This window comes from Phytophthora cinnamomi, assembly GCF_018691715.1.
Source record: "Phytophthora cinnamomi strain GKB4 chromosome Unknown Contig77, whole genome shotgun sequence".
Taxonomy (NCBI): domain Eukaryota; phylum Oomycota; class Peronosporomycetes; order Peronosporales; family Peronosporaceae; genus Phytophthora; species Phytophthora cinnamomi.
The window spans coordinates 98,026-125,954 of NW_027151010.1; the positions used below are offsets into that span (position 1 = coordinate 98,026).

At 54.0% G+C, this 27,929-nt stretch overlaps 10 protein-coding genes across 10 annotated transcripts; 4 read left to right on the forward strand and 6 right to left on the reverse strand.

Annotated features, from left to right (window-relative positions):
• Positions 1-73: 73 nt before the first annotated feature.
• IUM83_13875 (L-asparaginase 1) lies at positions 74-1,603 on the reverse strand (the record flags this gene model as incomplete). Its single annotated transcript, XM_067938576.1, has 2 exons — positions 74-281; positions 357-1,603. 2 exons carry the CDS (start codon positions 1,601-1,603, stop codon positions 74-76), a joined length of 1,455 nt encoding a protein of 484 aa, XP_067785651.1.
• A 913-nt stretch (positions 1,604-2,516) lies between these two features.
• Positions 2,517-4,184, reverse strand: IUM83_13876 (polyamine oxidase 4; the record flags this gene model as incomplete). Its single annotated transcript, XM_067938577.1, has 4 exons — positions 2,517-2,557; positions 2,636-2,802; positions 2,879-3,466; positions 3,544-4,184. 4 exons carry the CDS (start codon positions 4,182-4,184, stop codon positions 2,517-2,519), a joined length of 1,437 nt encoding a protein of 478 aa, XP_067785612.1.
• A 3,829-nt stretch (positions 4,185-8,013) lies between these two features.
• Positions 8,014-10,818, forward strand: IUM83_13877 (Anaphase-promoting complex subunit 4; the record flags this gene model as incomplete). Its single annotated transcript, XM_067938578.1, has 7 exons — positions 8,014-8,139; positions 8,246-8,351; positions 9,153-9,196; positions 9,259-9,622; positions 10,253-10,363; positions 10,433-10,500; positions 10,603-10,818. 7 exons carry the CDS (start codon positions 8,014-8,016, stop codon positions 10,816-10,818), a joined length of 1,035 nt encoding a protein of 344 aa, XP_067785611.1.
• A 4,796-nt stretch (positions 10,819-15,614) lies between these two features.
• Positions 15,615-17,150, reverse strand: IUM83_13878 (Signal recognition particle protein SRP54; the record flags this gene model as incomplete). The annotated part of the gene is made up of 1 exon (XM_067938579.1): positions 15,615-17,150. One exon carries the CDS (start codon positions 17,148-17,150, stop codon positions 15,615-15,617), a length of 1,536 nt encoding a protein of 511 aa, XP_067785633.1.
• A 199-nt stretch (positions 17,151-17,349) lies between these two features.
• Positions 17,350-18,019, forward strand: IUM83_13879 (methionine-R-sulfoxide reductase; the record flags this gene model as incomplete). The annotated part of the gene is made up of 3 exons (XM_067938580.1): positions 17,350-17,706; positions 17,775-17,830; positions 17,908-18,019. 3 exons carry the CDS (start codon positions 17,350-17,352, stop codon positions 18,017-18,019), a joined length of 525 nt encoding a protein of 174 aa, XP_067785610.1.
• A 151-nt stretch (positions 18,020-18,170) lies between these two features.
• IUM83_13880 (putative palmitoyltransferase) lies at positions 18,171-19,306 on the reverse strand (the record flags this gene model as incomplete). Its single annotated transcript, XM_067938581.1, has 4 exons — positions 18,171-18,661; positions 18,748-18,924; positions 18,992-19,200; positions 19,287-19,306. The coding sequence occupies 4 exons, from the start codon at positions 19,304-19,306 to the stop codon at positions 18,171-18,173; spliced, it is 897 nt and encodes a 298-aa protein (XP_067785681.1).
• A 230-nt stretch (positions 19,307-19,536) lies between these two features.
• On the forward strand, positions 19,537-21,422 carry IUM83_13881 (Ankyrin repeat-containing domain; the record flags this gene model as incomplete). Its single annotated transcript, XM_067938582.1, has 3 exons — positions 19,537-20,269; positions 20,339-21,291; positions 21,375-21,422. 3 exons carry the CDS (start codon positions 19,537-19,539, stop codon positions 21,420-21,422), a joined length of 1,734 nt encoding a protein of 577 aa, XP_067785682.1.
• A 293-nt stretch (positions 21,423-21,715) lies between these two features.
• IUM83_13882 (putative secreted RxLR effector peptide protein) lies at positions 21,716-22,138 on the reverse strand (the record flags this gene model as incomplete). The annotated part of the gene is made up of 1 exon (XM_067938583.1): positions 21,716-22,138. The coding sequence occupies one exon, from the start codon at positions 22,136-22,138 to the stop codon at positions 21,716-21,718; it is 423 nt and encodes a 140-aa protein (XP_067785680.1).
• Positions 22,139-24,621: 2,483 nt separating this feature from the next.
• IUM83_13883 (cell division protein FtsZ) lies at positions 24,622-26,028 on the forward strand (the record flags this gene model as incomplete). Its single annotated transcript, XM_067938584.1, has 1 exon — positions 24,622-26,028. The coding sequence occupies one exon, from the start codon at positions 24,622-24,624 to the stop codon at positions 26,026-26,028; it is 1,407 nt and encodes a 468-aa protein (XP_067785562.1).
• A 226-nt stretch (positions 26,029-26,254) lies between these two features.
• IUM83_13884 (thioredoxin 1) lies at positions 26,255-27,763 on the reverse strand (the record flags this gene model as incomplete). Its single annotated transcript, XM_067938585.1, has 1 exon — positions 26,255-27,763. The coding sequence occupies one exon, from the start codon at positions 27,761-27,763 to the stop codon at positions 26,255-26,257; it is 1,509 nt and encodes a 502-aa protein (XP_067785563.1).
• Between the last annotated feature and the right edge of the window lie 166 nt (positions 27,764-27,929).

A 27,929-nucleotide genomic window follows, 5' to 3' on the forward strand; every position in this document is an offset into this window, starting at 1 on the left:
ATCGTTGGCGTGGCTTCAAGCTTGCTCCTTTGGTTGAGACGCTTCTGGGTCGAGCGGGCTCTAACTTATATGCTTACAGGTTCTGGGCCACGAGCTCCGCGGCCGCTTCAAGTCCCGAGAAGTAGGCCGCCTGCAGCGCGCCCTGGTACTTGGGATCTACGGCCTCGCCCGCGAAGAGCACGCGATTTGCCACCGTTTGCTTGAGCAGGTCCGGGTCTTCGTGTGCATTTCTCGCAGTGACGCAGCTGTAGGCGCCGACTGACCACTGGTCTTGATCCCAACTGTGCGAGCACGCAAAAACGACAAAGCAATTAGCGATGACAGTACAGATATGAGTCGCGAGATAAGGAACTTACCGAGTGATAAAGTGGTTAATGGGCTCGGGAATACCGGGTCCGAACGTCTCCTGCATCTGCAAGAACAGCGCGTGGGCGATCTCCTCGTCGGTGAAGGAGGACGAGATGGCGCTGGCGTTGTCGCCGATCAGGACGCCCTCCAGGATCGGCACACCCTTGGCGAGGTGGTAGTTGAAGACCAGCGGGAAGTAGATCCTCCTACCGCCGGAGGGCCCACCGTTCGAGCTCTTCTTCTGGAGCTGGCCCATGAACGTGGCATGCTTGGGCCAGAACACCTCGGGGAACTGCACCAACACCTTCATGTACTGGCCCATCTTGGACCGCTTGAGCGCCCCCGTCTTGACAGCGGGCAGCTCCGGCTGGAAGTGCAGCTTGCCGCTCTGCAGGAGACCCAGTGAGGTGGCCACGATCACGCGGTCTGCAGTCACACGACGTCCGTTGTTGCACTGGATGACTACCCCATCCGGGCCGTCGTAGTTGATCGACGAGACGGACACGTTCGTGTGGATAATGTCATGCAGGGGCTCCGCTAGGTGGTCGATGAAGCGCTCCATCCCCGCTGGGACGATGCAGTGGGCGCCAGGGTCGTCGCCCATAAGGTCCGTTTCCACGAAGATGTCGAGGTTCAGGTCCTCGACCGTGAGGCCGAACCAGGCCTCCATCAGCCGCAGGAACAGGTCAATCTTGGCGCGGACCTTGGCCCCGCCCATGACCTCGAGCAGTTCTTGGTCCGAGTCGAGGAGGTGCTCCACCACAGCCGAGAGCGTCTTCTCTCGGTGCTCGTCCCCGTGGTCCGACCTCGCGAGGTGCTGGAGTTTGCGCATCAGCAGGTCCTGCCACGCCCACGTATCCTTGGTCTGCTGCTCGCTCAGTTGGTGACTGCCGTCGAACAACAGGAAGTTCGAGCACGAGCCCGGGTGCAGCCACGGATTCCTCGGGCTGATCTCTTTGAACGAGATGCCGAACTGCTTGGCCAGCGCCGCGAACGGGTTGCCCTCCGTGCCGTGGATCCAGGCCGCGCCCACCTCCACGTTCACGGGGAGCGAGTCGCTGAAGGACTTGGTCTGCACGCGGCCGCCGATGCGCGACTGCGCCTCCAGGATGCACACGTCGGTGGCGTCGAAGTGGCCCGACGACAGCAATTCGTTCGCGGCGCTGACGCCGGCGAGTCCGGCGCCGATCACCACCACGCGATAGGCGCTCTCGAGCGGGGACTCGATTGTTGATTCACTAGTGAGGTTTGGCATGTTTGATGCGGTGCAAATTGCAGAATGAGAATGGAGGCTTTGGGGGAGCTATCGAATGTCCCGGCATGGCTCTTGCCGGTATAAAACTTCGTTCTCCAAGCTCACTAGGCGGGCTTCCTCGCTCCCGCGACAAATCCAGGGCCATTCTCATTGATGATGTTTCGCTGCATCTCGGAATGCTGGATGGTAACATGCATGGTGCACACTTGGAAGGCGCCGCCCGCGTATTGTATTGTAATAGCCTACAATTTGTAGGAGGGCTTTGGGACTTCCGAAGCAGGCTGATCAACATGTGCTCCGCGATGGGAAGATAATGTTCGGCCTCGGTTTCGCTACACGTCTCGCATTCACGCGGTATCCGCCATATGCCGGTGACCTCGAGCTTGTCATGCTGCTTAGCGAGCCATCGACTGGGCTCCTTGCAGTCTGCAAGTTGCAGGGCACTTTAAGCACACCACGCCTGTCGTTTACGTTACGCAAAACACGACCGCCGGATTCCCCCGCCGTCAACACGAACACGCCAACTGCCTGGCTGACTGGCACAGTTGTCATGCATTTCCGGCTAGGGACCCAGCTCCACTCCATGACAGTCACGATTCCTGGCCGTCATTTGAACTGGTCGGCGCAATTTAGAGCACGCTTGCTTTTACGGTCAAACAGTTATTATGACTACGGCTTCAACATGCCAAACCTCCCAGACATCTTGCTTTTGTTACGGGAAGGGCCCACTTCGACTACAACCCCTGTAAACAGCTTATGTTACGGGGATTTGGTCACGAGGATGCGCAGTTCGTCAACAGGACCGATTTGCGCCCGTCGGAATGGTTCTGTGGATGCAACCGAAAAAAGGGGTAGTTTTCACGAAAAGTAGTTTCCTCTCTTTCATGTTTAGCTTTAGGTAGGTTGTCTTCTCTTAATTGTTTTTGCCCACCAACTCCGCTGCCGCTTGAATACCTGTGTATCAAGAACATTGATCAACGTCAATATTCTCACTGATCGCACATGCGAGCGGTATTAACCACCGTCACCAACCTGAGAGGTATGCCGCTTGCAACGCGCCCTGGTACTTGTAGTCCGTGGCCTCACCAGCGAAAAGCACGCGGTTGGCCACCGTCTCACGCAGGACCGCTGGATCCTCGTCCGAACTTTCCACCGTGAGAGAGCTGTAGGCGCCCACCGACCACGGATCCTGATCCCATCTGTGCGGAAGTGAACAACATCAACGAGTTCTCGTCAGCGAAATGTGGCTGTACAACTGAGTAGATCGGCACTTACCTCGTAATGAAGTGATTAATCGGCTCCGGGATGTTCGGGCCAAACGTCTCTTGGAGCTGCAAGAAGAGTGCGTGCGCGATCTCCTCGTCGGTGAACGAAGAAGAGATCTTGCTCGCATTTTCACCAACCAAGACACCTTCAATAATAGGCACGCCCTTGGCAAATTGGTAGTTGAACACTACCGGGAAGTAAATCCGGCGGTCTGATCCATCACTAGAAGCCGAGGTGTCCTTCAGCTGTGCGATGAAAGTCGAGTCCTCAGGCCAGAAAACCTCAGGGAACTGCACGAGAATCTTCATGTACTGGCCCATCTTGGAGCGTTGAATGGCGCCCAGCTTGGGTGCTGGAAGCTCAGGCTGGAAGTGTATCTTGCCAGACTTAAGGAACCCGAGCGACGAAGTCACGATCACGTGGTCCGCCGTCACACGACGGCCATCCCTACACTCGATGACGACGCCATCTGCACCCTCGTAGTTGATCGAAGTGACGCACACATTCGTCTGAATCGAGTCCATCACAGGCTCCGCCAGATTGTCGACGAAGCGCTCCATGCCCGCAGGTACAATGCAATGAGCACCAGCGTTATCACTACAAAAGCCACCACCAAACATCAAACAGAATGTCAGTGCGTCGATGAACCTGGCAATATCGCGCGGCCAACGTACCCGATGAGCTCGATCTCGGCGAAGTCATCAAGCTGCACTTCATCGTCGTTCACCCCCATCCAAACCTCGATCAGCTTCAAGCACACACCCAGCCTCGCACGCGCATTCGTGGCTTTCATAACGTTCCGAAACTCGTCATCAGAATCCACGAGGTGGTCCACGATAGCAGACAGCGCCTTCTCCTGGTGGTCCGCGGCATTGGTCGACGTCGCCAGAGCCTGCAGCTTGTGCATGAGCAGGTCTTGCCACTGCCACGTCTCGTCCACCTGCTGCTGCGGCAGTTGCTCGCGCCCGTCGAAGAACAAAAAGTTCTTGCACGAGCCCGGGTGCAGCCACGGATTCCGCGGCGCCACCTCCTTGAATGCGATGCCGAACTTGCGCGCCAGGTCAGAGAACGGGTTGCCCTCGGTGCCGTGAATCCACGCGGCGCCCACCTCCACGTTGACCGGCAGCGTGTCGCTGAACGGTTGCGTCTGGACGCGCCCACCGATGCGCGACTGAGCTTCCAGCACACAGACGTCGCCGGCCACGAACTTGTTGGAGGCGATCAGCGCGTTGGCAGCGCTCACACCAGCCATTCCGGCCCCAATCACCGCCACGCGGTATGAACTCTCCAGTGCAATGGCAGACTTGGAGGCCATGGTGGGTCGTGATGGGTAGTGGTGACGCAGTCAAGCAATGTGGACCTCTCACTTGGAAGGCAAATTCGCAAATGACACGCAAAATGACGGGTAAGTTCGAGCAGTGGCATTGGCTGAAAAGTGAAATGGCTACACATGGCATCTTTGATTCTGTTACGGTCTGAGCTGGGTTGTGACGACGCACCAACGTTATGGCCCTTGGTGGAGAACACCTTGTGTTAGTATTCCCTGGTAGAACAAATTGTACGGGCAAGAACTAGGGTCCACGAACCAACCGCCGGAACTACCAACATCTAGATGTGACATGTCACCCCAGCCTCTTGCAAACAAACCCAAATTGCTAGTACCAAATTTAGTGCATAGCTTGGGCGGTTTTGCTCTTACCAAATCTGCGTTGTCTCCTGAAAACCCAATTGCGTACTTCCCACTCGCGGTCCAAGGACACAATGATCGCTCCCGCATTGCTGCTTCTCTCCATCATTCAGAGCCGCCGCCGGTCTCACCGCCGCCAGTCGTATCGCTCGACGCTAGAGCGTCGCCGGCGACGCGAGCGCGACCGTCGCATTGCTCGTATTGCACTTCAGCCGCCAGCAACTTCGTCTTTCTCCGTGCTGTTTGGATCTGGTGACGATCCAGCGTTGATCACAGTCACGGGGTTAGACCACCCCGCGTTTCACTACGTGCTACAGCATTTTGAGGTGCTCTACAAACGATTTACTCCCTACGGACCGGCTGGCTCAGCAATTGCATCGCTAAGCGGTTCAAGGCATGGTCGGCCTCGAAGCTTGGACGCATATCAATGCCTCGCCCTCGTATTGGCATGGACACGGACAAGAGGCTCTGAATTTACTCTCTGCATGATGTTTGGTATAACGGCATCCGTCTGCTCCTTGTTCATTCGGTTTGGACGAAGAATTTTAATCCGCGTACTTGCTTCGGATCAGCGTGCTGCTATCAAGATGCCTAGTCTACCCGATGTTCGGCGTTATCAACAAGCAATCCACAGAAAGTATCCCCAGTTGAACGACGTATTCGATGTCGCCGATGGTCTCAAACTATATCTACAGCCGAGCGGTGATTGCATCATGCATAACATGTTCTACAACGGCTGGAAGCATGACCACTACGTCGGAAATGTATTTGTCTTTGTCCCCGATGGAACGATTGCAGCGTGCGCGCTAAATGCGCCTGGGTCGCTTCATGATTCTCAGATATCTGAGTGGGGTGGCATATACCACAAGCTTCAGAGCATCTATGAGCAGTGTGGAGCAAGATGTGTTGTAGATTCCGCTTTTTATGCAGGAGACTATCCTTTTTAATTAAATCGAGCCAAGATTATCTTGGAGTGGCAGCGACACCTGCAAATGTCGTCCAGCTGCGCCAATCAACTTCGGCAAGACAAGCGGCTGAATGGGGAATGAGGGCCTTCCAGAGTTCTTTTCCGAGACTGACGGAACGAATGGAATATGAAGAGCGAGGTGAACGACGACTTATCCTGGACACATGTGCGCTGCTTTTTAACCTTCGAGCTAGATTAGTTGGCATTAACCAACTCCGATCTGTTTACATGCCTGACTTGCAAAGAGACATAGAAGACTTACTGTGATAATCTACTTTTAAATTCTTGCAGGGATTTTGCTGCACCTACCAGGGCAATAGTCAACAACTCGTACAGACGATTGCTTCTCTCTCTTTCGTCGGCACGATCCGCGTCACGTTGACGGCGGTCATCTTCGCGTCACAAACGCTGTTGTTCACGATCAACTTCGCGTTGATGTTGCTCTTGCAGCATCTTCGCTCGAGCTACGGTTAATAAGTCATCGTCACCGTCGTGGGTACCTGCACGTTGTACACGAGGAAGCACTAAAGGGCGCGCAGTAGGAACGCCTGCTGAAGTCTCAGCTTCGGGATGCACGTCCTCAACCTCGACGCCTTCATCGTCTACGTTGTCATTGTCAAATAGACCGTTAGCATCATCCTCAATGTCATCATCCTGAGCGATATCCACACGGTTCGTGATGGCAGCAGCTAGTGCAATAGCTCTCTCAACTTCCTCGGGGATATGAGGGTTGCCTGTGCCCATATTCGTCCTGTATAACTTGGCAAACTTCCTATGAAGACTTTCTGTGGTGCGTCGAACGCCAGGAAAGTTTGCATTGTGCTCCCGCGTAACGGTGTCCCATTCATCTCGCCCAATTGGCTTGTAGTGATCAATAAGATCGAGAAGATCACGGACTTCAGCTGGCGAGAAGCCAGCACCACGGGTCGCAGTTGGTGCTGTGCGGCGACGTCTTCCACGGCGGCCCTCACTTCTTGTCGATGCAGTTGCAGGCGGTGCTGAGTCAGGCGCTTGTTAATCAGATGCTGGTGGAGTGCTAGTAGTAGTAGGGGCTGTTGGTAGCGAGGCATTACCGATCGGAGCTTCTGCGGGCGAAATTTCTGGCGGCGTCACTTGCGATAAAGCGAAATCGAAGCCAGCTGCAGGCGTAGGAACAGGAGTAGACGCTTGAGTCGCTGCAGACGGTGCTTGTTGCGTTAACGGGAAGTCATAGCTAGGGGGGGGGCGGCGCATCTTCACTAAATGAGTTAGGCAAGACCATGCTGAACCAAGTTCGAGAATGAAAGGCATTTGACATGCGTATCTTTGACGCATGGTATGGGCACCCAATTTGTACGCCCGTGACACGACCCCGTACAAATCGACCCTCCTTGGGCCAAAATGGTACGATCAGCAAGCATGCGACGAACCTTCTACGTCTGGTTTAGTACGCGCAAAATGGGTTTTGAGTTTTCAGGAGCGACCCATTAACACCTAGATTATGACACTATTCATGATTACCCCCTGGCATCTACAAAGCGAACCTGTACGGCTAGAAACCGCTTCATTCCATAAATTGCTTCTGAGCAGCCAACTCCACCTTCGAGCCCTTCATAACCACCAAGTCAATCATGCATACGCGCTACACTCTGCTAGTTGCTGCGACCTCCTTCCTATCTGTCAGCGATGCCGCCATCTCAGCGGCCACGGACTCGCTATCCTGAACGAAGGTTTCTCCTGGCACCGCCCAGCTCATCCACGCTAGAACCAGCTGCAAAAGGATCCTCCAGAGCGACAAGACGGTGGACGATGTGACGCCGACGAAGAGGAACGAGGCATAAAATGTTGGCTATGAGGTTGGCGAGTGCTTGCGCGTGCGCTGGGCTGCTCCTGACGTGGAAACTGGACAAGATCGAGTTCAACCCCGACGAGGCTCCGAAATTTTACAAGCGGCGGGCAATTAACGATAAGAGTTTAACTCGAGTCGCCAACCGACTGAATGCGGACCTGAACTTTGGACCAGAAGTATGTCAATCTGTTCATGGTGCGTGAAGGGCAACCAGCCATTGACTAGACGTTTCAAGTCAGGCGCTGCGGTGGGTACTAGCTACAACTCAGTCGGTTAGACAGTAAGAACTCGCGCGGTTATCATATCGTTAACTAAATTCCTTTCAGAGCCATACCGAGTATGTGATTAGTTTTAATTACCTAGCTTTCTCAGCTGTATGGTATTTCAGTTCGACTTAAATTTCCTGAAAATGCCAGGACCGTTGTCTCCATCCAACCTTGTGTGATACTTGGCACCCGAAAAAAGATTCTCTCTATTTACGTGTAGCTAGAAACAATATAGTCGTGGTATCGCTGGAGGTTGTATACCTTGTGTGATATAATACCATAGACTGCTATTTGTATTTTGTTTTGTCTGTAGCCAAAGCACACGTAGCCATTTCCAACAATGGCAGCCTATTGGCTGAAACGAATATGGCTAAATCTTTTTGGCGCCAACATAAGATGCCGCCGCCCAAGCGCGCCTTCGTGGCGCTGCAGGACCGCTTCGTGAGCTCCCTGGTGGTGGCTTGCTGCCCTACCATGGACCTTATCGCAGTGATCACACTCGACCACCACCTGCTGGTTCACGTGCGTTTAAAACCAACGATATTTTTCAAATTTATTGTTCCACAATAGTCCAGCGAACAATTGACCGAACAACTTTGCTATATTTTACGTATGTATATTTTCCTAGCGTACAACTTCGTGGCAAAAGCTGCTGCACATTAAACCGTCGGACGTCGGCTTAGAGATGGTGGCGCTGGCCTGGAAACCTGACGGACTGCACCTCGCTGTCGGCTGTAACGAGGGAGACGTCGTCGTTTTCGAGATGGAGTCGGGGGAAGTTGTTCCGGAGAGACGCAGCAATCTCCGCCATGAGCGTTGCATCACCGCTATGCATTGGGCTCAGATCAGTGAAGTGGGGGCTTCAAGCTCCAATTCCAGCAACAAACAACGCAATCAGAAGGGTTTCCGGGCCTTCGAAGATGACTGGAGGGCGACTCAATCGAAGATCCGATTTCAACGTCGCTCGTCTAGATTTCTTGCAGGTCACAATGGCAGAGTAGCGGGTGAGGATACGGTGCTGGTCACCGCTGACGAACGTGGTTTTGTTGCTCTGTGGTGGATGGGGAGAGTGCTGCTTACCAGAATTGATGTGAGTGCGCACTTTTCGGAGGAAGAACGTCAAGCTTTGGTGTCAGTAGGGTGTCAGCCAGGTAGAGACTGCAGCAAGTGTTTCCGGATTGAGCGGGTGGATCTGGCACCCGATTTGTCATTGCTTTTCGTGCTGCTTGGTTTTTCTAGTGACAGTGACCACCCAGCCGGGACACAAACGAAGCTACACCGCCTGCTTACAATCGATATGGCAGCGGTCCAGCGCATCCACGAGGATGTGGTCCTTGTAGCGGACACTGTAGACCGGGTGCAATCGATAATTAATCGAGTCGCAGCTACCGGGAGACAGATGACGACAGAATGGAAAAATGCCACTCGGGTTTTCGAGCTGAAAATGGGATTAATGGGGCCTCTATACGAGAAATATGCCTGCGACGATACCCCACAGGTCGACATGCTATCTGCAGCGGTGACTGGTATAACAGCACCTGCGCTGACACAATATTTTGCGCAAGATATCCAGGAAATGGTACGCGATTGTGGTGATTTTTTTTGTAAGACGATTTCTAACAAACGAGCGGTGTGTTTCAGAGTGTTCATCGCATGCAAAAGGCTCTGTTTAGTGGTTGTGATACGCTGAGGACTATTGTTGATGATCGAATGAAGCGCGACTTGGTCGACCTGATATTTCTCCTGTCGGAGTTGCGTGGTCGTGCAAAGTGGAACCCGCAAGCTTATGCTGACACGCTCGGACTCACTGATACCGCTCTGGACGACCTCGTTACCATAGCGCAAGCTGCACTTTTGGAGGTGGAAAGCTTAACCCTAGCGCTCCATGAAACTCGCCAAGATTTCTCTTTATTTTTCCAGTGGATCCTAGAGCGGATCCGTGTTCACACAAACTCTAGAGATGCATCAGGAGGGAATGCGCAACAAGAAAGAGCTCTAGTAGACGGTGCGAAATCGCTTCTCAACTTACGGCGACTTTGTGACTTTTTACAGTATGCAGCAGAAACTGCACAGCGCTTTCGGGAACATCAGCCAAGTCACAGTAAATTTAAAGTTGAAACTACTTTCGGAAACGCGATATCACGGCAATTGTCAACGCGACCACCCGAAACAGGAAACGGCGTTGACAAGCAATCAGAAGGGTGCATTTCCCTACTCAAAAACATTCAAGATCAATGGCTTGCGCTACTAGCTTTGATGGCGACAACTCTCGCAGAATCTACCATACGAGCAGAAAATGGATGTTTTTCTATCGGAAGCAGCGATGATCTTGTAGTGGAGTCCCACTTCCATTTTCACCACGCGTTTAGCTCACCTAAGCTTGATGTTCCTGACAACGACGACTTCAGTGATGATGGGAATCAAGAAGAGGCAGTTGACTGGAGATCATTAACCCACTTTGGGCCCGGTCAAGAAAACTACGAGAACCGCAGTACATCATTACTGATGGGATTTCGTCTGCAGTCAGGTGTTCTGGTGCTGGTGCGGGCTAGTCAAAGCGCAGAGTCTGTCCACGCGCACTCTTCGCATCTCGTGTGGGGTACTGCCCTTGTTAGTTTTTCTCATGATGAGTCAGTGAAGTCAGTCACGTGTCGGGGATTCGACTTTTATGGCGACAAGTTGTCGGGAAGAAATGAGCAGTTAGCGCTTGTGCTTGACCGCGAAATTGGCGATAATGTGCACCAAGGTACGAGCTGCTGGTTTTGGATGAGCAATTGTGGGAATTGTGTAACACGGTTTCATATGTTTGATAAAGAGTGGCTGTATCTACAGGCGTACGATGATGTTGAATTTTCAATCCCAACTGCCAGTAGTGACATCAAGGTAAGGCAAGACGTGAACTCCGTTGGTTAGGCGTGGTTTCTACTCAGTTAGCTAGCAGTTTGGGACCTCGTAAACGTATTGACTGTAGTGCTACTCACCTAGGCAATCATACAGCACGGCCCCACTCACATATTTCGGCTTGACGAAATACGTGGGAGGGCTGTAACTGCCCCTGCCAAGTCCAAGAGAACCGCAACATCCGTAATCGCGACCGCTTCTCGAGGCGTTCTTTGCGTTATACTGCCACCTAGTCGCTTGAGTATCTTCGACGCAGAAGATAGCGAAGATGAGGACGGAGAGAGTGACGATGGCCAATAGCTTTCAGCAAAGCTTGCATGATACTGCAGTAGATGACTGTAGGTGATGAGATAATGCTGAGGAAACCTTAATTCGTCACCGTTGGTTTTTGTGCTCGTCCTGATCCTGTACGCTGAACCTGGAATCCGTCTCCGCTCAGTAGCTCATCAACAAGAGCTGTGACGTCGGTCTTTCGCATAGCCACAAAGCGTTCCGAAGGCCGGCGTTGATTTGAGCCGACATCGCGCAAAGATATACTCACTTTCCGGCCAGCCCGAAACGCGTTCACGTCAGGTCGTAATTGAACTGCAGGCAGTTGCCCACCATTCCCCGATGGATGCACAGCCGACAACGTAGTAGCACTGTTTGGACGCCGCGGCGAGATAACAACGGATTGAAGAGTTCCGGCTAGGGGAAGTACTGTCGCCGAAGCTGGTGCTGGATTATCCATCTCTGTGACAGCAGGTGGCTGCGGTACCGCAAACGCTTCCATTGAACCAGGCAGCATTAAGGATGACCGAGGCGTAAAATGCGCACTTGAACGACGTGCCGTCTTTGGTGGATGCGCATCCGGAACATGCGCCAACACTTCGACCGTAGTTTGATCCTCGGGCTCTTCGTATCTTGTGGTATTACTTTCGTCGGAGCGAGGAGAGCACTGGGCTACCTGAGCAGCCATCTCGGCTGCAACACTCTGAGCAATAAGGCCAATATTTAATCGGGTAGATGACAAAAATGAAGAGTGTCTTCGTCCGACCATGGACAGCCCAGTCACGCTTGCTCGAATGGTATCCTGATCACCGCCACGTCGGGTGATGTTAAGCTCCGCTACCCGCTCTCGATCTACGGAGGTTAACCCGATGGTGTCGTTGTTTTGCCAACCAGAGACGAGTTTTTGCTGTCGGGTGATCGATTGAATTATTAATGAACGAATTTCGTCCATGACTCGGGGATATTGAGCTTCAAACTCGTCTAGACATTCGCGCGGCAGCAAATATGTTCCTGTCGCCCGCATAGCGAACAAATTGTATTGCGCCACCGTCTCGGTCAGAGTTTCCTTGTAGCCGAAAAATTCTCCCTCGTAAATTTTTGCAATGGTACCCTGGTGGTCTGCAAAAACATGATCACCGCACGACTGGCTTCTGCTACTCGTCATCGTTGCGTGGGCGTTTGGCACCGAAGAGAAATGGCGCGTTTTTGCGATAACCGCTCCGTGCATCAGGAAAAATATTCCACTGACAGGGTTGTCTTGGTAAATCAAAATATCCCCCTCTAGAAAATAATGTGGCACGAGTCGAGGCAAAATCAGCGTGAGGAACCACTTCGGCTTTTTGTCAAAAAAACGAATCTTCGAAACTATACCACCGTTGAGAATGAGAGTCAGCTCACTGCGCAGTGAATAGCTAAGCGCATCCAGCAAGGAACTCTCAAGAAAGAACGTCTTTTCACTATCGACGAATCGTAAATGTTCCTGGCAGGCCACAATGAACTCGGACGAGACGCCACGTTCTTTGATGTAGGCATTGACGCGCTGAACGATCTCGTGCTCTCGATTCATTAGACTTTTTGAGTTGCTTGCCACTTCAATGACAGTACCAACCACGTACGCGAATAATGTGGTGCCACCGATTAGTACCAAGATGCAGTAGGCTTTCTCTAAGTCGTTGATAGGGACGATGTCGCCAAATCCAACCGTGGTCATTGTCGTAATCGCCCAATAGATGCTGGCAATGTACTTCGAGAGGATTGAATCAGGATCCTCGAAATACGTGTGACCCCACCAGCAATCATTTGCATCCCGATCGGCAGACATATAATACCAGAAGCAACCGACGTAGTGCGCGATGATCATTACGGGGGCTAGAAGCTTCAGTAGTCGAACTGTGTCAACGTTAATATCGAACTCTGCCATCCATTGCGAGTTCATTTTCAGCAACTTCGATAGACGCATAAGTCGCAGGAGTTTGATGAGCTTCAGAGTACGGATTAGTCGTAAAGACTTGAACGCATTTCCTGTTGCAACAGATTCAATCAGAAAATCAAAGGGTATGGTAGCCATGATGTCGACGAAAAAGGTAGTTTTCAGATAGTGGCGACGAATTTCCTTCCGATCAACGATTTCCACTCCCGTATCGTCAACATACGTGGTGCAAAAGCTAAGAATCACGTCTATCACAAACAACACGTCAGCCATGCGATCAGTGGCGTAAAAAACGAGCACGTCTTGCACATCAAAAGCTATCCGAAACGGGACTGTAATTGCGGTAATTGAGACCATGACACCCATTATAATATCCCACGAAATTCGGGGCTTGGAGTAGTGGCGAATAACTGACCAGTGAGTCACCACTTCGTCACCTGCAACCGACATGTCCATCCGAGTTATAAAATCTGACGGCGTCGTGTGGAGGTTTATCGAAGATATTGACTTGCGATGCCGTTTGTGAAGAAATGGCTCCCCTCTCGTGAATGACTCACGTCGAACCGCACGAATAGACCTCATCCTCTGTAGAGCCCGCTTCCCTCGTCTCGCAGACTCCGCGTATCTCTCACCCAGGATAATGGCTAAATCCTCAAGATACTTGTGGGCTACCGGGCACTTGTCAATTGCCTCTAGAAGATCCTTGGAGTACATTGCATACAACTCTGTTTTTGAGATTGATCGATAAGTGTGCGTGTATCTTCGGCGCGAGTTTACGAGATATTCAATGCCGCAAATTTCACCCGGCGAAAGGGACCCTACAACAAGGTTCGACTGAACGGTTTCCACTGACCCTGATGTAAGGAAATAAAGCTCCTCCCAGACGCTTTCAGCATCCACAAGCACTTGGCTTGGCCCAAGTACTATGGGTCTCAGCCTTGGTATTGCGAAGACAAAAAACTCCACAGAGGTCATACCAAAGAAGGGAAACTTTTTCACGAAAGACTCCATCGACGCAGCAAGAATTTCGTATTGCAGGCTTTTGGGGAATTGCTTCAGCAGATAGTTTTCATCAAACACAGTGCGATGGCTCCAGTGAAATTCAAACTGCGAGATGACTCGTTGACGCAACCGTCGCGGAATGCCACGCTTAATCAGGAACTCCTTCGTGTCTTGTAGCTTCTGTTTCAGCATGATACCGCGTGGATTATAGTTTTCGGTCAGCATCTGGATGTTTGCGATGATCATACCGACGCAAATGGATCCGAGACAAGCCACAAAGATCGAGTATAAGCGTTCCGCATCAGTAATCCCGTAAATATCACCGTAGCCCACAGACATCATGGTATTCGATACCCAGTAGAAACTAACGAGATAAGGGCTTTGAAAGCCCTTCGCTTCGATATTAGTGACCCAGTTCGGACCTGTTGGATCCCAGGTATAAAACATATACCACCCGCAGGCAACGAGGTGGATTATGAAAATAATGGTGAGCAGACTCTTGAGGGTCTGGAGCACATGCGCGTTAAGTGCATCAACTTGTACAGCTTCCATCGTACGCTTCAGACGCAGCAATCGCATGAGTTTAAGCAGCCGAAACAACCTAAAGATGCGGATAAGTTTAAGCGTAAGTAGTGAAGATGACGCTTTAGTGACCACTTGCAAAAATTGGTCGAGAGGGACAGTCGATGCCACATCAAAGATAAACCAGCTGCGAAGGTAATGTTGGCGAATTCTCCGCAACTCGTGGACTAGAACGTCTTCATCATAGTATCCTGTAAAAAAGTTGAGAATCACATCGACAGCAAAGCTGGAATCAAAACAATAGTTCATAATCTGCTCCCATGCCTACAATAGCACACACACACACATAATTAGCCGTCAATCGATTGTAATCGTCACCCACTTGGTTCCTTACAGATAAGTCGATGCCGAACCCGATTCGATATGGTATAAGGATGACACTATAACCGATGATAAATCCGATCCAGAGATCCCACCGCACTTTCCACGCGGCTCGTGGTTGAATAAACCAGCGATCGTATTTGACTTTCTCCACCTGAGCAACCGGGACGAGATCATTTCGACGCCCACGTCGAGTTGCAGTATACGTGGAAGGGTCCGGGAACGACTTCTGTTGCTGTAGCTTTCGTTTTCGCGGCAGCCCTCTCGCTATTGAAACAGCATTATCGTGAACAAAATTCGCCACAGTGGCAGCTCGCTGCATTGTTCGGGAGCCGAACGACGAAGTTCTGCGTACGGGTTTATCTGACGCCGAAGCTGAGGTTGATGCTGTAGCTGTGAGCGAAGCATCGATGCTCGATCGTGTAGGTGAGCTCCTAAGCGGTCCCAACCGCACCGGCGCCACGTCCTGAACCTTTTTACGCCACGGATGGATCAATGTGCGTTTCATGACAAGGTCTGCTCTGTGCTGGGGAATGTCTCGCTAACACCACGTCTTGCCCTCTCACGACACGATCAAACGGCATACAGCAGCTGAAGACGCCAGCATCCACAGAAGCGCGCAGACCCGAACGCGCGCACGATTTCCCTGCCCAGCTCAGCGCAACCGGTTGCAGGTAGACGGAAAGACAGACTTGCGTTGGGTTGTTGCGTGGGAAGCTCTGCACGAGTTCGTTACGTGCTTCAGGGCAATTCGCCAAGTTTAGCACCATTCCATGTCTTCCACCGCAGCTAATAATACCAAGCACAATCCAAACTACCTTCAGCATTCTCAGCATATAGTATGTCGGTCCATGTTGTCTGTGCCGGGAATTTTCAAGAAAGAAATGCACACAACGCCTGTCAATATGTAAGAATGAGCACTCGTATTGCTGTCGCAAGCGTCATCACGTCACTCGTGTCCTTCCTCCTGGTTGAAAGTAGATGGGTGAATCTAAAAGGGCATCTTCATGCCCATGCTCTGAGCCATCTTGGCCATATCGCCTAGTGCGCTGGGGTCCATACCTTGCATTTGCTTCATCATCCGCATCATGTTCTGCGGGCCGCCCATCTGCGCCATCATCTTGGGGTCCATGACCTTGGAGAGCTGCTGCATGACAGCGTTCGGGTTGCGGGCCATCTGTTTGCCCAGCGCCGCGTCGCCAGTCTTCATGAGGCCGCTTTTGCCCATGCGGCTCACAACGGTCGCGAACTGTTTGTGGCACTTTAGCAGGAATTCGACCTCATAAAGCTGACAGCCGGAGCCACGCGCAACACGCGTCTGGCGCGATTCCGAAAGCGGCACGATGCCATCAAGCTCAGCGTCCGTCATACTGTCCATCATAAAGAGGAACCGCCGGAGGCGCTTCGATGCCTCTTCCTCGCCGCCACCCATGTTCATCATCTCACTCATACCCTGTGGCAAACCGGGGATCATGGACATGACCTTGCTGAGCGGTCCCATCTTCATCACGCTCTGGAACTGCTTGTACATGTCCCGCAGCGTGAACACGCCCTTCTGGAACTTCTCGACCATTTCCTCCTGGTTGTCCAGCATGCCGCTGGTCTTCACCTCCTCCATGAGCCCGCGGATGTCGCCCATGCCCATAAGGCGACTCACGAAGCTCTGCGCGTTGAACGACTCGAAGTCCGCAAAGTGCTCACCCGTACCGTAGAAGATGATCGGCGATCCGGTGGCCGCGACGGCACTGAGAGCGCCACCACCCTTGGCGTGGCCGTCCAGCTTGGTGATGATCACACTGCCGACATCCACCGTCTCACGGAAGGCGCTGGCCTGGTCGAACACGGCCTGGCCGATGGTCGAGTCCATGACGAACACCACATCGTCGGGCTGCACGGCCGCCGAGACCTCCCTCATCTCGGCGAACAGGTCGGCCTCCTGCTTGTGGCGACCACTGGTGTCCACCAGAATCAGCTCGTAGTTCTCGGCGCGGAACTGGGCCACGCCTTCCTCCGCGATGCGCACCGGGTCGGCCTCCGTGTAGCTGCCGTAGAACGGGATGCGCAGCTTGGTGGAGTTCTGCTTGAGCTGGTCGAAGGCGCCGGCGCGGAAGGTGTCGGCGCAGACCATGCACGTCTTCCAGCCCTTGCGCTGGTAGTGGTGCGCGAACTTGGCGATGCTCGTGGTCTTGCCGCTACCCTGCAGCCCCACGAACATGATGACGTTGCTCTGGCCCTTCTTCATCTTGTAGGGCTGCGCCTCGGGCTCCAGCATCTGCACGAGCTGGTCCACCACCGACTTCTGGATGAGGCGGCGGCGGTTCACGCCCGAGCTGGCGTCCTCGAGGCTCACGGCCAGCTTGACATTGTCGCGCAGCTGGCGCACCAGCTTCACCTGCACGTCCGACTCGAGCAGCGCGCCGCAGATCTCCTTCAGCAGCGCGTTGAAGACCTCGTCGTCCACCACCGTCGTGCGGTTCAGCTTGGCCAGCGCGCCCTGCAGCTTGGACCCGAGCTCCGCTAACACCATGATCGCCCGCCGCCTTGCTGCGCTCTCCCCTTTCGCGTTTGGCTTGGCCACTTGGCGTTTGTATGGGGGCAGGAAAACCTGTCCAAATCGATGTAGCTTTACACAGGTTTTCATTCCGATCGACCATCACTCTTGTGCCACTTGATCTTTGTATGGCGGGTGAGCCGGATGATTCCGCATTCTTCAATCTGGGTCGTGGATGACCAAGTGGGTGCGCTCGGTGCTGTCGCTTGCCTCCGCACGCTCGCCCCCCGCGACTCTCAGTAGCAGTAAACGCGTCGCCAGCGCCGCCTTCGTGTGCAACATGTCCAGCAGTAGCAGCAGCCCCGTGAAGCTATCGGACGAGGAGTGGAAGCAGCGCCTGACGCCCACGCAGTTCCAGGTGCTGCGCCTCAAGGGCACGGAGCGCGCCGGCACAGGCGAGTACAACAAACACAAAGAGACAGGTGTGTACGTCTGCGCCGGCTGCAAAACGCCCGTGTACACGTCCACCACCAAGTTCGACTCGGGCTGCGGCTGGCCCGCCTTCTACGACGCCATCCCCGGCGCCATCAAGGTTCGTCCACGTCTGCCGAGTGTACGAGGTGTTGCCGTGCCTGTTTACCCATGCGTGTTGTGCGGCAGGCTGTTCCTGACGCCGACGGGAGCCGCACGGAGATCATGTGCGCCAAGTGCGACGGGTGAGGAAGAGAAAGTTGCGCTTGCGTGTTGATTTTTTCTGCTATGGTCTGACGAGGTGTTGATTTGTGCTTTGCAGCCACATGGGTCACGTTTTCAAGGGCGAAGGCTTCCAGACGCCGACGGATGAGCGCCACTGCGTGAACAGTGTGTCGCTCGTGTTCCACGCCGGTGAGGTTCCTCCTCAGTGAGCAGCGTAGTGCTCCATGCTCGGCTTTCGCGCAATAACTTCTGGAATTAAAGTGGTAGGATTGAGTAGCAAAAGAAGGACGCCGACGTACAGAACCAACCATAACGAATCGCTACATGTACTTCAACGCAGGAACAGGAATGTTTTTTTTACTATAGCAAACTGTCGTCTTCTTGGTCGCTGGAGTCGCCGAAACAACTATCCGCAGTGAGATGCTCCAGTTCCGCTGGATGCAGCTCATAGCGTTGTTTATGGGATAGTGTTGTGGGGAGCAGCCAGTCCTTGGTAGTTTTACCAAACACTGCGCTAAAGTTCTTTCTCCAGCCCTGGTTGAAAGGGAACGCACGACCGTACTCATGACACTCAATGGTGGTTGCACCGTGCACCAAGAGGTACGAGTGAACAGCGATGAAGCCCAGCAGACTAACAGCCAACGCGCCACCCAGCACAAAGCCAACCACTGCCATCGCTGAAAAAGTTGCGGCGCCGCGGGGTGCATCATCGCTAAAGAGTGCTGCCCGAAACGGACCAGCAAGCGCCCGCACACACATCGACAGCGCCAGGAACGCGTACACGACAAACTGGAAGAAGAACTTGTAATTGCCCTCGCCGACGCAGTTGGCGACCCAGGGGCAGTGATGATCTGCGTTCCACACACGCAGGTTCACACAGACTAGCGTCAATACATGGATGGCAGGCAAGCCAGCACACCAGCAGCACGTGGCATACCCATTTTCAGCACGCAGCGGTTGCAGAAGCTGCAGTGGTGCGCTCGGAAGGGTTTGAATTGATTGCACCGCCGGCACGAGTTCATCGTCGGCGGGCTCTTGTTGCCTCCCTCTTCCAGGACCTCCTGCATCGCGTCCTTGACGCGTTGCAACACCGCAGGCGTGACGTATCCAGGGTCTGCATGCATTCGAACACCAAACGCTCAGCACTCCTCTCTCCCTCGACTGCAGGTGTTCGCTCGCACCTGTGAAGACCACCTTGTAGTACGCGACCAGCATGCACGTCACCACGAAGTGGAACAGAGCGATCTCCAGTATTTGCAGCAACACGTAGACGCCCACCGCTCGCCGGAACTCGGGGAGCCAGTGCTCGGTCACAAACACGTAGTACTCGAGGCTCACGATCGCCGCCACCATGACCACGGGCAGTGTCGACACCGTGCGAAGCAGCGCACTGCACACGACCGAAACACAGACACGGGCAGTAAAGCGGTCAGCGTCTATATACACGATCTGAGCTTGCCATGCAGCTCGGCGTACTTGTCATGAACGCGCAGCATTCGCGTCGAGATATCGCGACTGAGTACAGCATCAGCTACGACGGGGTTTCCTCGTCATTTTTAGTTTTACGTGGCGCACACACCCTTCTGTAATTGGTATTCGCCTCCCATAGCCGTTATTGCTGGGAACGTGGCAAGCGCAGGCGCGACGTCGGACGTTACTGTATTCAATTCAATATCGATCCCCCGCTGGCACCGAGGCCCCGACGGCAGGCAGGCAGGTAACGGCCATGGGGAACACGGTGACGCTGCACAGCGCCTGCGAGTACGGGGACCTGGCCGAGGTGCACCGCCTGCTCAAGACTGCGACGGCCGAGCAGCTGGAGGCCACGGACGACAGCGGCCGCACGCCGCTGCTGCTGGCCGTGGCCAGCTTGAAGCACCTGCGCGAGCACCACGAGCTGGACGACTTCGACGACCTCCACGACTTCGGCGAGAGCGACGACGAGGCGCCGGCGCTGACGGGCGAAGCGCAGGAAGAGGGTCATACAGAGCAGCAGCAGGATCCGGCGGCCAGTGGCGCCGCGGAGACCCGATCCAGCAGCAACAGCGAGGCTGAGGAGTCCGTGAACGAGGTCAAGGACGACGCGGACCTGGAGCTCATGCCCAAGGAGGCGGAGATCCTGCACCTGCTGCTGCAGCGCCGCGTCAACGTGGACCACAAGGACGAGAACGGCTGGACGGCGCTGCACCACGCCTGCTTCGTGCAGAACGCCGTGGCCATCAAGATGCTCATCCACGCGGGCTCGCGCCCTATGAGGGAGAGTTACGGACTGCTGCCCCAGGATTTACTACAAAGAGGGCACATGTCCGAGTGGGTGACCCAAGCGCAAGAGCTGAAGGAGTCACTGGATCAGATCACGGAGAAGAGCGCATACGCCATGAAGCTGCTCGCGTTTCGGCCCAGCGGCATCGTTCAGCTGGATATGGGCGGGCAGGTCGAGAAGGGTTCGTTTGTCACATGTACGGAAGATTGTGCCAATTGGCAGCGTGATGTCGCGATGTTCTGACGTGGTTTTTGTCTGAATACAGTGGAGTACGACGTGCCCGAGACTCATTCCGTGAAGGATTACATCCAGGTGCTGATGTCAGAAGAAGATTCGGCCGAGATCGAGACGGGGTCCTATCATTATGTCCCTGCAGGCGCACACGGCCAACTTACCATCAGCACGAAGGACATCCCGCCGACCTGTACCGTTCGTTTCGTCTACGTGAAGTGCGATATCAACACTATGTCGCGGCAGGTGGTGGCCAGTGGCTGCAATGCGGTCGTGCAGGCTTCTGTTGGTGAGATCTTCCAGTACGAGTTGTTCTTGTATGAGCGCGTGGTGGAGGTGGAGAGCATTCCGGAGTTCGAGTTCATCGACCAGCCGTTGATTGTACTCAAACGCATCGGCATCGTCGTTGGTGAGGATATCGACTGGGTTACTATCCGCCCAGATAACCACATCGTTGCGGTGAATGACATCCGCATCGACGCGATGGATTTTGCGGAAGCGGTGCGTGTCCTCCAGGAGAACAACGGGCGACAATGTACAAAGCTGCTTATGCAAAACTACTCAGCCTGCGGAGATTTTATCCCGGAGAAAATTCTAGGCTTAGGCGTCGTTGGCAAGTACGCCTATTTGCATCCAGTCGACGACGAGCAAGATGCAGAGGGCGATGGACAGACGTACGAAGAGTGGGTACGCAACAGTCATAGCGACGAAAATGGTGAAGTCACGGCTGAAAATCCTAATCCTGAGGAGGTGAATCTGGGAGCGGTGAGCACGCTTTCGTCGGCAATTCAGATGCCTACCGAGACAACGGACACATCTCCACCGCCTTCGGTGTTTTCGCTCGCTCCCCCTGCTGAGGAGCGAGTGGTGGTAAGCAAAGTGGTTGCTAATGAGGCGGATGACCCCACCACGATGGACAGAGAAGAAAAAATATCTGCTTCCTCGACCATAGAAACTGTCGTGCCACTGCACAATTCGCTACAGCTCGTAAGTGCTTGCCAATGTGTTTGTGTATGAGCTGACGATGAATACTGACAGAGACGCCTACGTTTTTTGCGATGCGTTTGCAGGTGGCCCAGCTTCAGCATGGCATTTCGATTGGCCACGCGACTAGATGAGCAGTTATCTGTGCCGTACCCTGAGCGACATGCCTGCAGAATTGTTTGGGGAGCAATGAGTGGCACATTGACTCTGGTTCCCAAATTGCTAGTAATAAAGTCGAGAGCACTCCAAGTAGAGGGGTCTGCTTTGGACATTTTGAAGACGCAAGCGCCAAGCAGAAAACAGGTAGTGAAAGGCAGGAACATGCAGCAGACAAACTTTTAACCAACCCGGTGATTTATTAGCATATGCAATGCCGTTATAGTGTTTTTCCTGCCTCTTGCTATCAGGAGGTGGGTATTTGAACCGCTCAGTCATCCTTTTTCTTGAGGAGATCGCACTCCAACCCCTTTACTTCTAGCTTTCTTCTGTCGTTGTCCGGATGGGTCACATACAGTTTGTAAAGCTTCGCCATCTGAGCTTCTTTTTTGGACTTCGCTTGCTCCTCGGCCTCCTTCGGGTCTTTATCTTCCAGACACCACCGGGTAAATACTTCCCTGACGTGGTGGTGCGTCTCGACCAGCTCCTCTAGCTCCTCCGGTAGTGAGAACAAACCGTCCCTGTCTTCGTGGATCGAATCTGCTTTTGAGTCAACCTTGTCGATTCTTCGGAGGTGAGCTGGCCCGTTCGTTTCACCACGTTTAATAATCTTGTCTTCGGTCTCCGCGGCGACAACGTTGCTTGTTGTTAGAAGAGCAGCCACTGTGGCCAAAATGATGTAGGGGGCAGGCATGGGTCTTGTAGCAGTCGAGCGGCTTGCGTACTACCCGGTAAATCGTCGAGTGGGTCAAGAGTCGTGGAGCACAGTTTGCAAACTGTTTTGCTGTGCGAGATGAGGCCTAGTTCTAACCGCGTGCCATTCGTGCCCTGCCATGCCATAGGGATAGGCTACGAGAACTAGGCCTGAGCAACACCACGATACGGATAAAAAATGTGCGTATGTAAGCTGCTGAGACGGCCGGCCTCTTCGGGCCAAAGGGTTCTTCAGAGCTGTTTGGTTTGTACTGTAGGTACTAGAAGCTTGGGTGCAGCGTACACTACAGCACAGTACTGTGCGCTGCGGACACGATTTAATTTGCAGTAAAAATAAATGCTTATCTATGACGAAGTGCCCAGTTTACCAGCTCATAGAGGCATTTATAAGGCATTTAATTTGCGAGTGCCTCTGATCGAGAAAGGATGGATCGAGCGAGTGCAACTCCGTAGCAATGATAGGAAGGAAAACGGAAGACACTTGTGAAGGATGAAGCCAAGGATCAAAGTACTAGGTTGTGTCTTAACCGTGTTAGAGGGAACGAGGCGGAAATCAGCGAGAGAGAATACAGCGATAAGTGCGATCTCCTGAAAATGGAGGCCGTGATTAACAGATCGAAATCTACGAGTTTGCAACAAACCTGTCGGCTGGTATACAGGGTAATGTTGCGCAACCCCTCTAAACTGTCACAAAACCATTGAAATAGGACAACTCGCTTGTGACCTCATGTTACAGTGTAATGGGCTATTCTGTGTGGAATGTGACAGTGAGCAATTATAGGTTTAGGTTAACTTTTGTTACTGTGCCCTATCACGGTACAATGGCAGTCGCAACTACATGTAGAGATCTAACACGAATATACCTATTAGAAACCTTGTGCGATCTATTAGAGACCTTGTGCAACTATCAATAATCTGCACCTTCACATCACTTTACTACCGTAGTTCACTAATAACACGGGTTACATGTAATCGAAGGTAATCGCAGCATGTAAATACTTCCACAGCCGCTTATTGGTTTTGTGGCGAGGGTGTCCGAGAGGTAAGGCAATGGAGCACAATATATAAGCAAGTGGAATCCAGCGTGTGGTTTGCTAATCTATTATTCTTTCCCCCGCGTTCTGCCTAAGCTAAGATTACTTTTTTTTCACTTACACATTGCACTCCGGTACGAATAGCTTTCTACCATGCGTCGAGCGCAATGAGATGTATCTTCTGTAGAGCGCAGCAGCACTTTTGTCATCCTCGTCGTCAACTTTTTTCATGACCTCCTCGGGCTCTTTGTCTTCCAGACACCACCTTGCGAAGATTTCTCGGATGTGGTGGTGGTGCTTGACATATTCCTCTAGCCGCTCGGGCCACTTCAGCTTCTCAGGCTGCGCTTTTCGCCGTATTATTCCACCCCACCCATGGACTTCTTGGGGATATTCGTAAAACTCCATCCACCCATTGAAGAAGGGCTACAAAATAAAATGACAATATTATATATTATGAGTTAGACGCGCGAGTCTAAGCAATATTCATTTGTTGTGACAGGATCCGCTAAAGTTCAGTCTTATTATATTTCGACAAAACATTAACATAATTAACCAATATCATGGCATGATAGGTTATCATTAGTTAGGCCAAAACCCCAACCCACCCGACAGTTTTGAAAAAAAAAATTTCCCTGTCAAAATATGGGGATTTTCGCAACCCTCATTGTTTGCCCCTGAGTAGGGATGTGCTTTCAGTGAAAGCACATCCCATGCTCAACGCAGAGCGATGTGCTCTCCGTACATCGGACTCTGAAATGAGACGGGCTGCTGTTTGGATGGTTCCTGTCGCAGCGGTCCGCGGTCTGTGGTGGGCGCCGTCGTCGTGGGATCGCCCTCGTCGATTCGCCAAGCAGATTGTTGACAAACTAGCGAAGTGGCAGGGAGCCTTACTGTACTGGGGCCTTACATGTACACGTGCAGTGTACTTGATTCACTCTGTGTGGTTTATCTTCGAGCAGCGTGCGAAGCAACAAGGATGGGGTTGACACAGTGGTGAGGGGCATTTTAGTCTGCGGCACCATACTGTTGATGAGCCAAAAACTAAAATACATCAATTGAGTGAAAAGGATGGAGGATCAAAAGGATCAACATCAGTTCTCCGGCACCGCGGTGACCAAGCAGGTCGTTCTGAAGCAGCCGCCACCAAGCGATGTGTACAGTGTACATATACACGAACTGCCCCAGCGTCGGATCAGAATCCTGGGCCTGGCCCAACTCAAGATCCTAGGCCGTCCTGTACTATCTTCCCATGTACCATAAAAACGGTACCTCCTTTTTACGTCCAGTTTTTCTATTGGCTGGGTTTATAAAAAACAGCCAATCCAGGGCGTTCCGTTTTGTGGCTCTGGACGTCAGGGTTTCGCGGGAAGCAACAGGCAACGAGCATCAACGCACCAGGTGTCGGCCGCGGCTCCCCTTGTCCGCCATGCGCTCTCGCTGCACGTCCCTCCTGCTGCACTCGCGCCGCTCAGCGTCGTCACAGTTGCAGCTGCCGCGTCTGTCACCGCTGCTTCAGTCCGCGCGCTGGCAGCACACGGAGACCAGCGCCAGCCTCAACGGCGACAGTCCTCCCTCCGCCTCCTCCCCAGCGCCTCGCAGAGCCCCCAAGCGCACCAATGAGCGGCGGAAGCGGCCGGCTCGCGCCGCAGCAGCTACTGATACAGCCACAGCGACCACCGCCAATGCGTCTGCTCCAGCTGCAGACAAGGAGGAGGGCAAGAAGCGCCCCCTGACGGCCACGTTCAAGGACGGTAAGCCGTGGATCACCGTCATGGGCCTGGGCGGCGCCGGCAGCAACGCCGTGAACAACATGATCGCGTCGCAGCTGGAGGGCGTCGAGTTCATCGTGGCCAACACGGACTGCCAGGCGCTGGGCCGGTCACTGGCGCCGCATAAGATCACGCTGGGTAAGGACATCACCAAGGGCCTGGGCGCCGGCTCCAAGCCCGAGCTGGGAAAGCGCTCAGCCGAGCAGCAGCGCAAGGAGCTCGAGCAGATGCTGCAGGACAGCAACATGCTGTTCATCACGGGCGGAATGGGCGGCGGCACCTGCACGGGGGCAGCCCCCGTCGTGGCCAGTGTGGCCAGAGACCTGGGCATCCTCACGGTTGGCGTGGTGAGCACCCCGTTCCGATCGGAAGGACCCAACCGCACCCGACTGGCCAATGCCGGCGTGAAGGAGCTGGCCAAGTACGTCGACACGCTGATCGTCGTGCCCAACCAGAACTTGCTGGCGCTCGCGAACAAGAACACGACCATGCTGGAAGCGTTCCGGTACGCGGACGATGTGCTGCTGGAAGGTGTCAAGGGTGTCACGGATCTGATTGTTCGACCGGGACTCATTAATTTGGACTTTGCCGACATCAAGACGATCCTGTCGAACGCTGGTCGTGCTATCATGGGCTCGGGGATCTCTAGCGAGGAAGGCCGTGCAAGGAAAGCTGCTGAGCAGGCACTGGTGAACCCGCTGCTAGGAGACTTGCCGACGGAGTCTGCGCACGGACTGCTGGTGACCATCCGTGGAGGCGAGGACATGACGCTGTTCGAAGTGGATGAAATCATGGAGATCATTCGCAGCCGAGTGCACGACGAAGCCAACATCATCTTCGGCACGTGCTACGACCAGTCGCTAGAGGGCTCTGTGTACGTGTCCATTATCGTGAGTGGCATCCAGACTGATGTCATCTCTCCACCCATCGGCGAAGCCCACGTTCCTCTTCAGGACGCACACAAGCGCGCGGAAAACGTAGAGATTACCACCAAGTTGAAGCCTGATGATGAAAAGCCAGCCGAACAACAGAAGGGATTGTTCAGCCGCTTCTTCTCCCTCTAAAGACGTGGAACTCCAAACAGTATTGAATGAAAGTGAGCGCGGGGCAGATCGCTGCTGGACTCAAGCAAGTCTGAGACCGCGACACTTTTGTGTGTGGAAGTTATTGCAGTGATGTGCGTTTGGCTATCTATCTGATCGATAACAGTACGGGACAACATGTTGTATTTGTCTAGCGAGCAAAGGGGAGTGAGGTGCCACCCTCAAGGCAAGCTGTTATTTAATTGTCTTAGTTCGAGAGCTCAGCAATAGCGCCCTGAAGCTGAGTACGAGCATACTCCAGCAACTCCACGTCACGTTTCTCCACTGACAGCTTGAGGTTACCATCAGCCTCATCCTTCTCGTAACCAAGAGCCTTCAGGAAAGCAACGCCACCAACAAGACTAGCCACCCGCTTGCGGAACGCCGGGTTCTCTAGGTTGATCGTGCGGAACTTGTCCTCGTCAGGCTTCTCGATCAGGTTCTTCACATACACGTTCAGTGTCTTAAGCGCAGTGAGTCCGTCGTTGCCAACGCGGTACTTCTTCAGAATGCCCACGTTTTTCACGATCTGTTCCTTCGGCGTCAGCACCGGGCTGTTTTTCTTCTCCTCTTCCTTCTTCTTGGCACTAACATCAATAGGCGCGACGTCGATAGGTGGGCCACCCAACCGGCCACCGCGCGCGTGGCGCTCTCGCTTGTCCATCTCGAGCTGCTTGCGCAGACGTTCGCGCTCGCGCTTGGCGTCCTCCTTGTCCTTCTTCATCTTCTCCGCCGCGATCTTGCGCTGGATAGCTTCAATCTCCTCGCGCGCCTCCTGCATTCCCTGTCCTTCGGTGCGTCTCTTGAGCTCATTGGCGCGCTGGTCCACCTTCTCCTGCTCCTCCCGTTCCGCGCGCTTCTTGGCAATACGCGCCTTGAGCTCCTCCACCTTGGCCGCCTTCTCCTCGGGGGTGAGTTCGCGCTTCGGAGCCGTCGTGGACAGGTCCACGAACTTGATCGGGTCGTCGATATCCGCGTCGTCCTGGTGGTCGCCCAGCCAGTTGATGGCCACCTCCAGCCCCTGGTTGTCCGTGGCTAGCAGCGCCTTGCGGGAGCGCAGGTCGTCGAAGCCCATTTCCTTCAGCTGCGTCAGCAGCTCCTCGTTCACGGGCGGCGGGCCCATCTCGCCCGCTTCTGCCTCTCCCTGCCCCTCCTCCTTCATCTCCTCGTCCTCGTCTTTGGGGCGGCACACGCCCGTGGCCGGGTCGCACACCATGTTGGAGTCCGGAATCGCCGGCGCAGGCTTCGGCGCTGTCGGGGCGGCGGGCGGCACCAGACTGACGTTGTTGAACCGCTTGAGCCTGGCCTCGCGCGCCTCCGCAGCCGACACGGGCTTGGCGTCGCCGCTCCCCGCGCCGAGCGCGACGCCGGGCGACGCGAAGGGGTTGAAGGCCGACTGGCGCCACTGCTCGATCTTGGCGCGCAGCTGGTTCGGGTCGGCGCCCACGAGCTCGTCCACCTTGCTCTGGTTCACGTAGAAGTGGAAGGTGGGGAAGCCGCGCACGCCCAGCGCGCCGATGAGCGAGCGGTTCTGCGCCTCGTCCACCTCGAGGAACACCACGTCGCCGAACTGGCCGCTCAGCTGGTGGTACACGGGCTTGATGTGCTGGCACGGGCCGCACCAGACGGCCGAGAAGTCCACCACCACCAGCTTGCCGCCCGCGCGCTGCATCTGCGCGTTCCAGTCCGCGTCGCCGTGCACGGGGATCACGCCCATTCTTGTCTGGATCAGCCTCTCCTCCTTCTGGAAGATTTTGTATTGACGTGTCGGGCCCCTTCAAGCAGTGGTGTGGGTACATAAAGGTGGTGTGGCGTACATAAAAGCAGGCGGTTCGGTAGTAGTGGGAATTTCGGCTAGTAGTCATACTACTCCTACTCCTCCT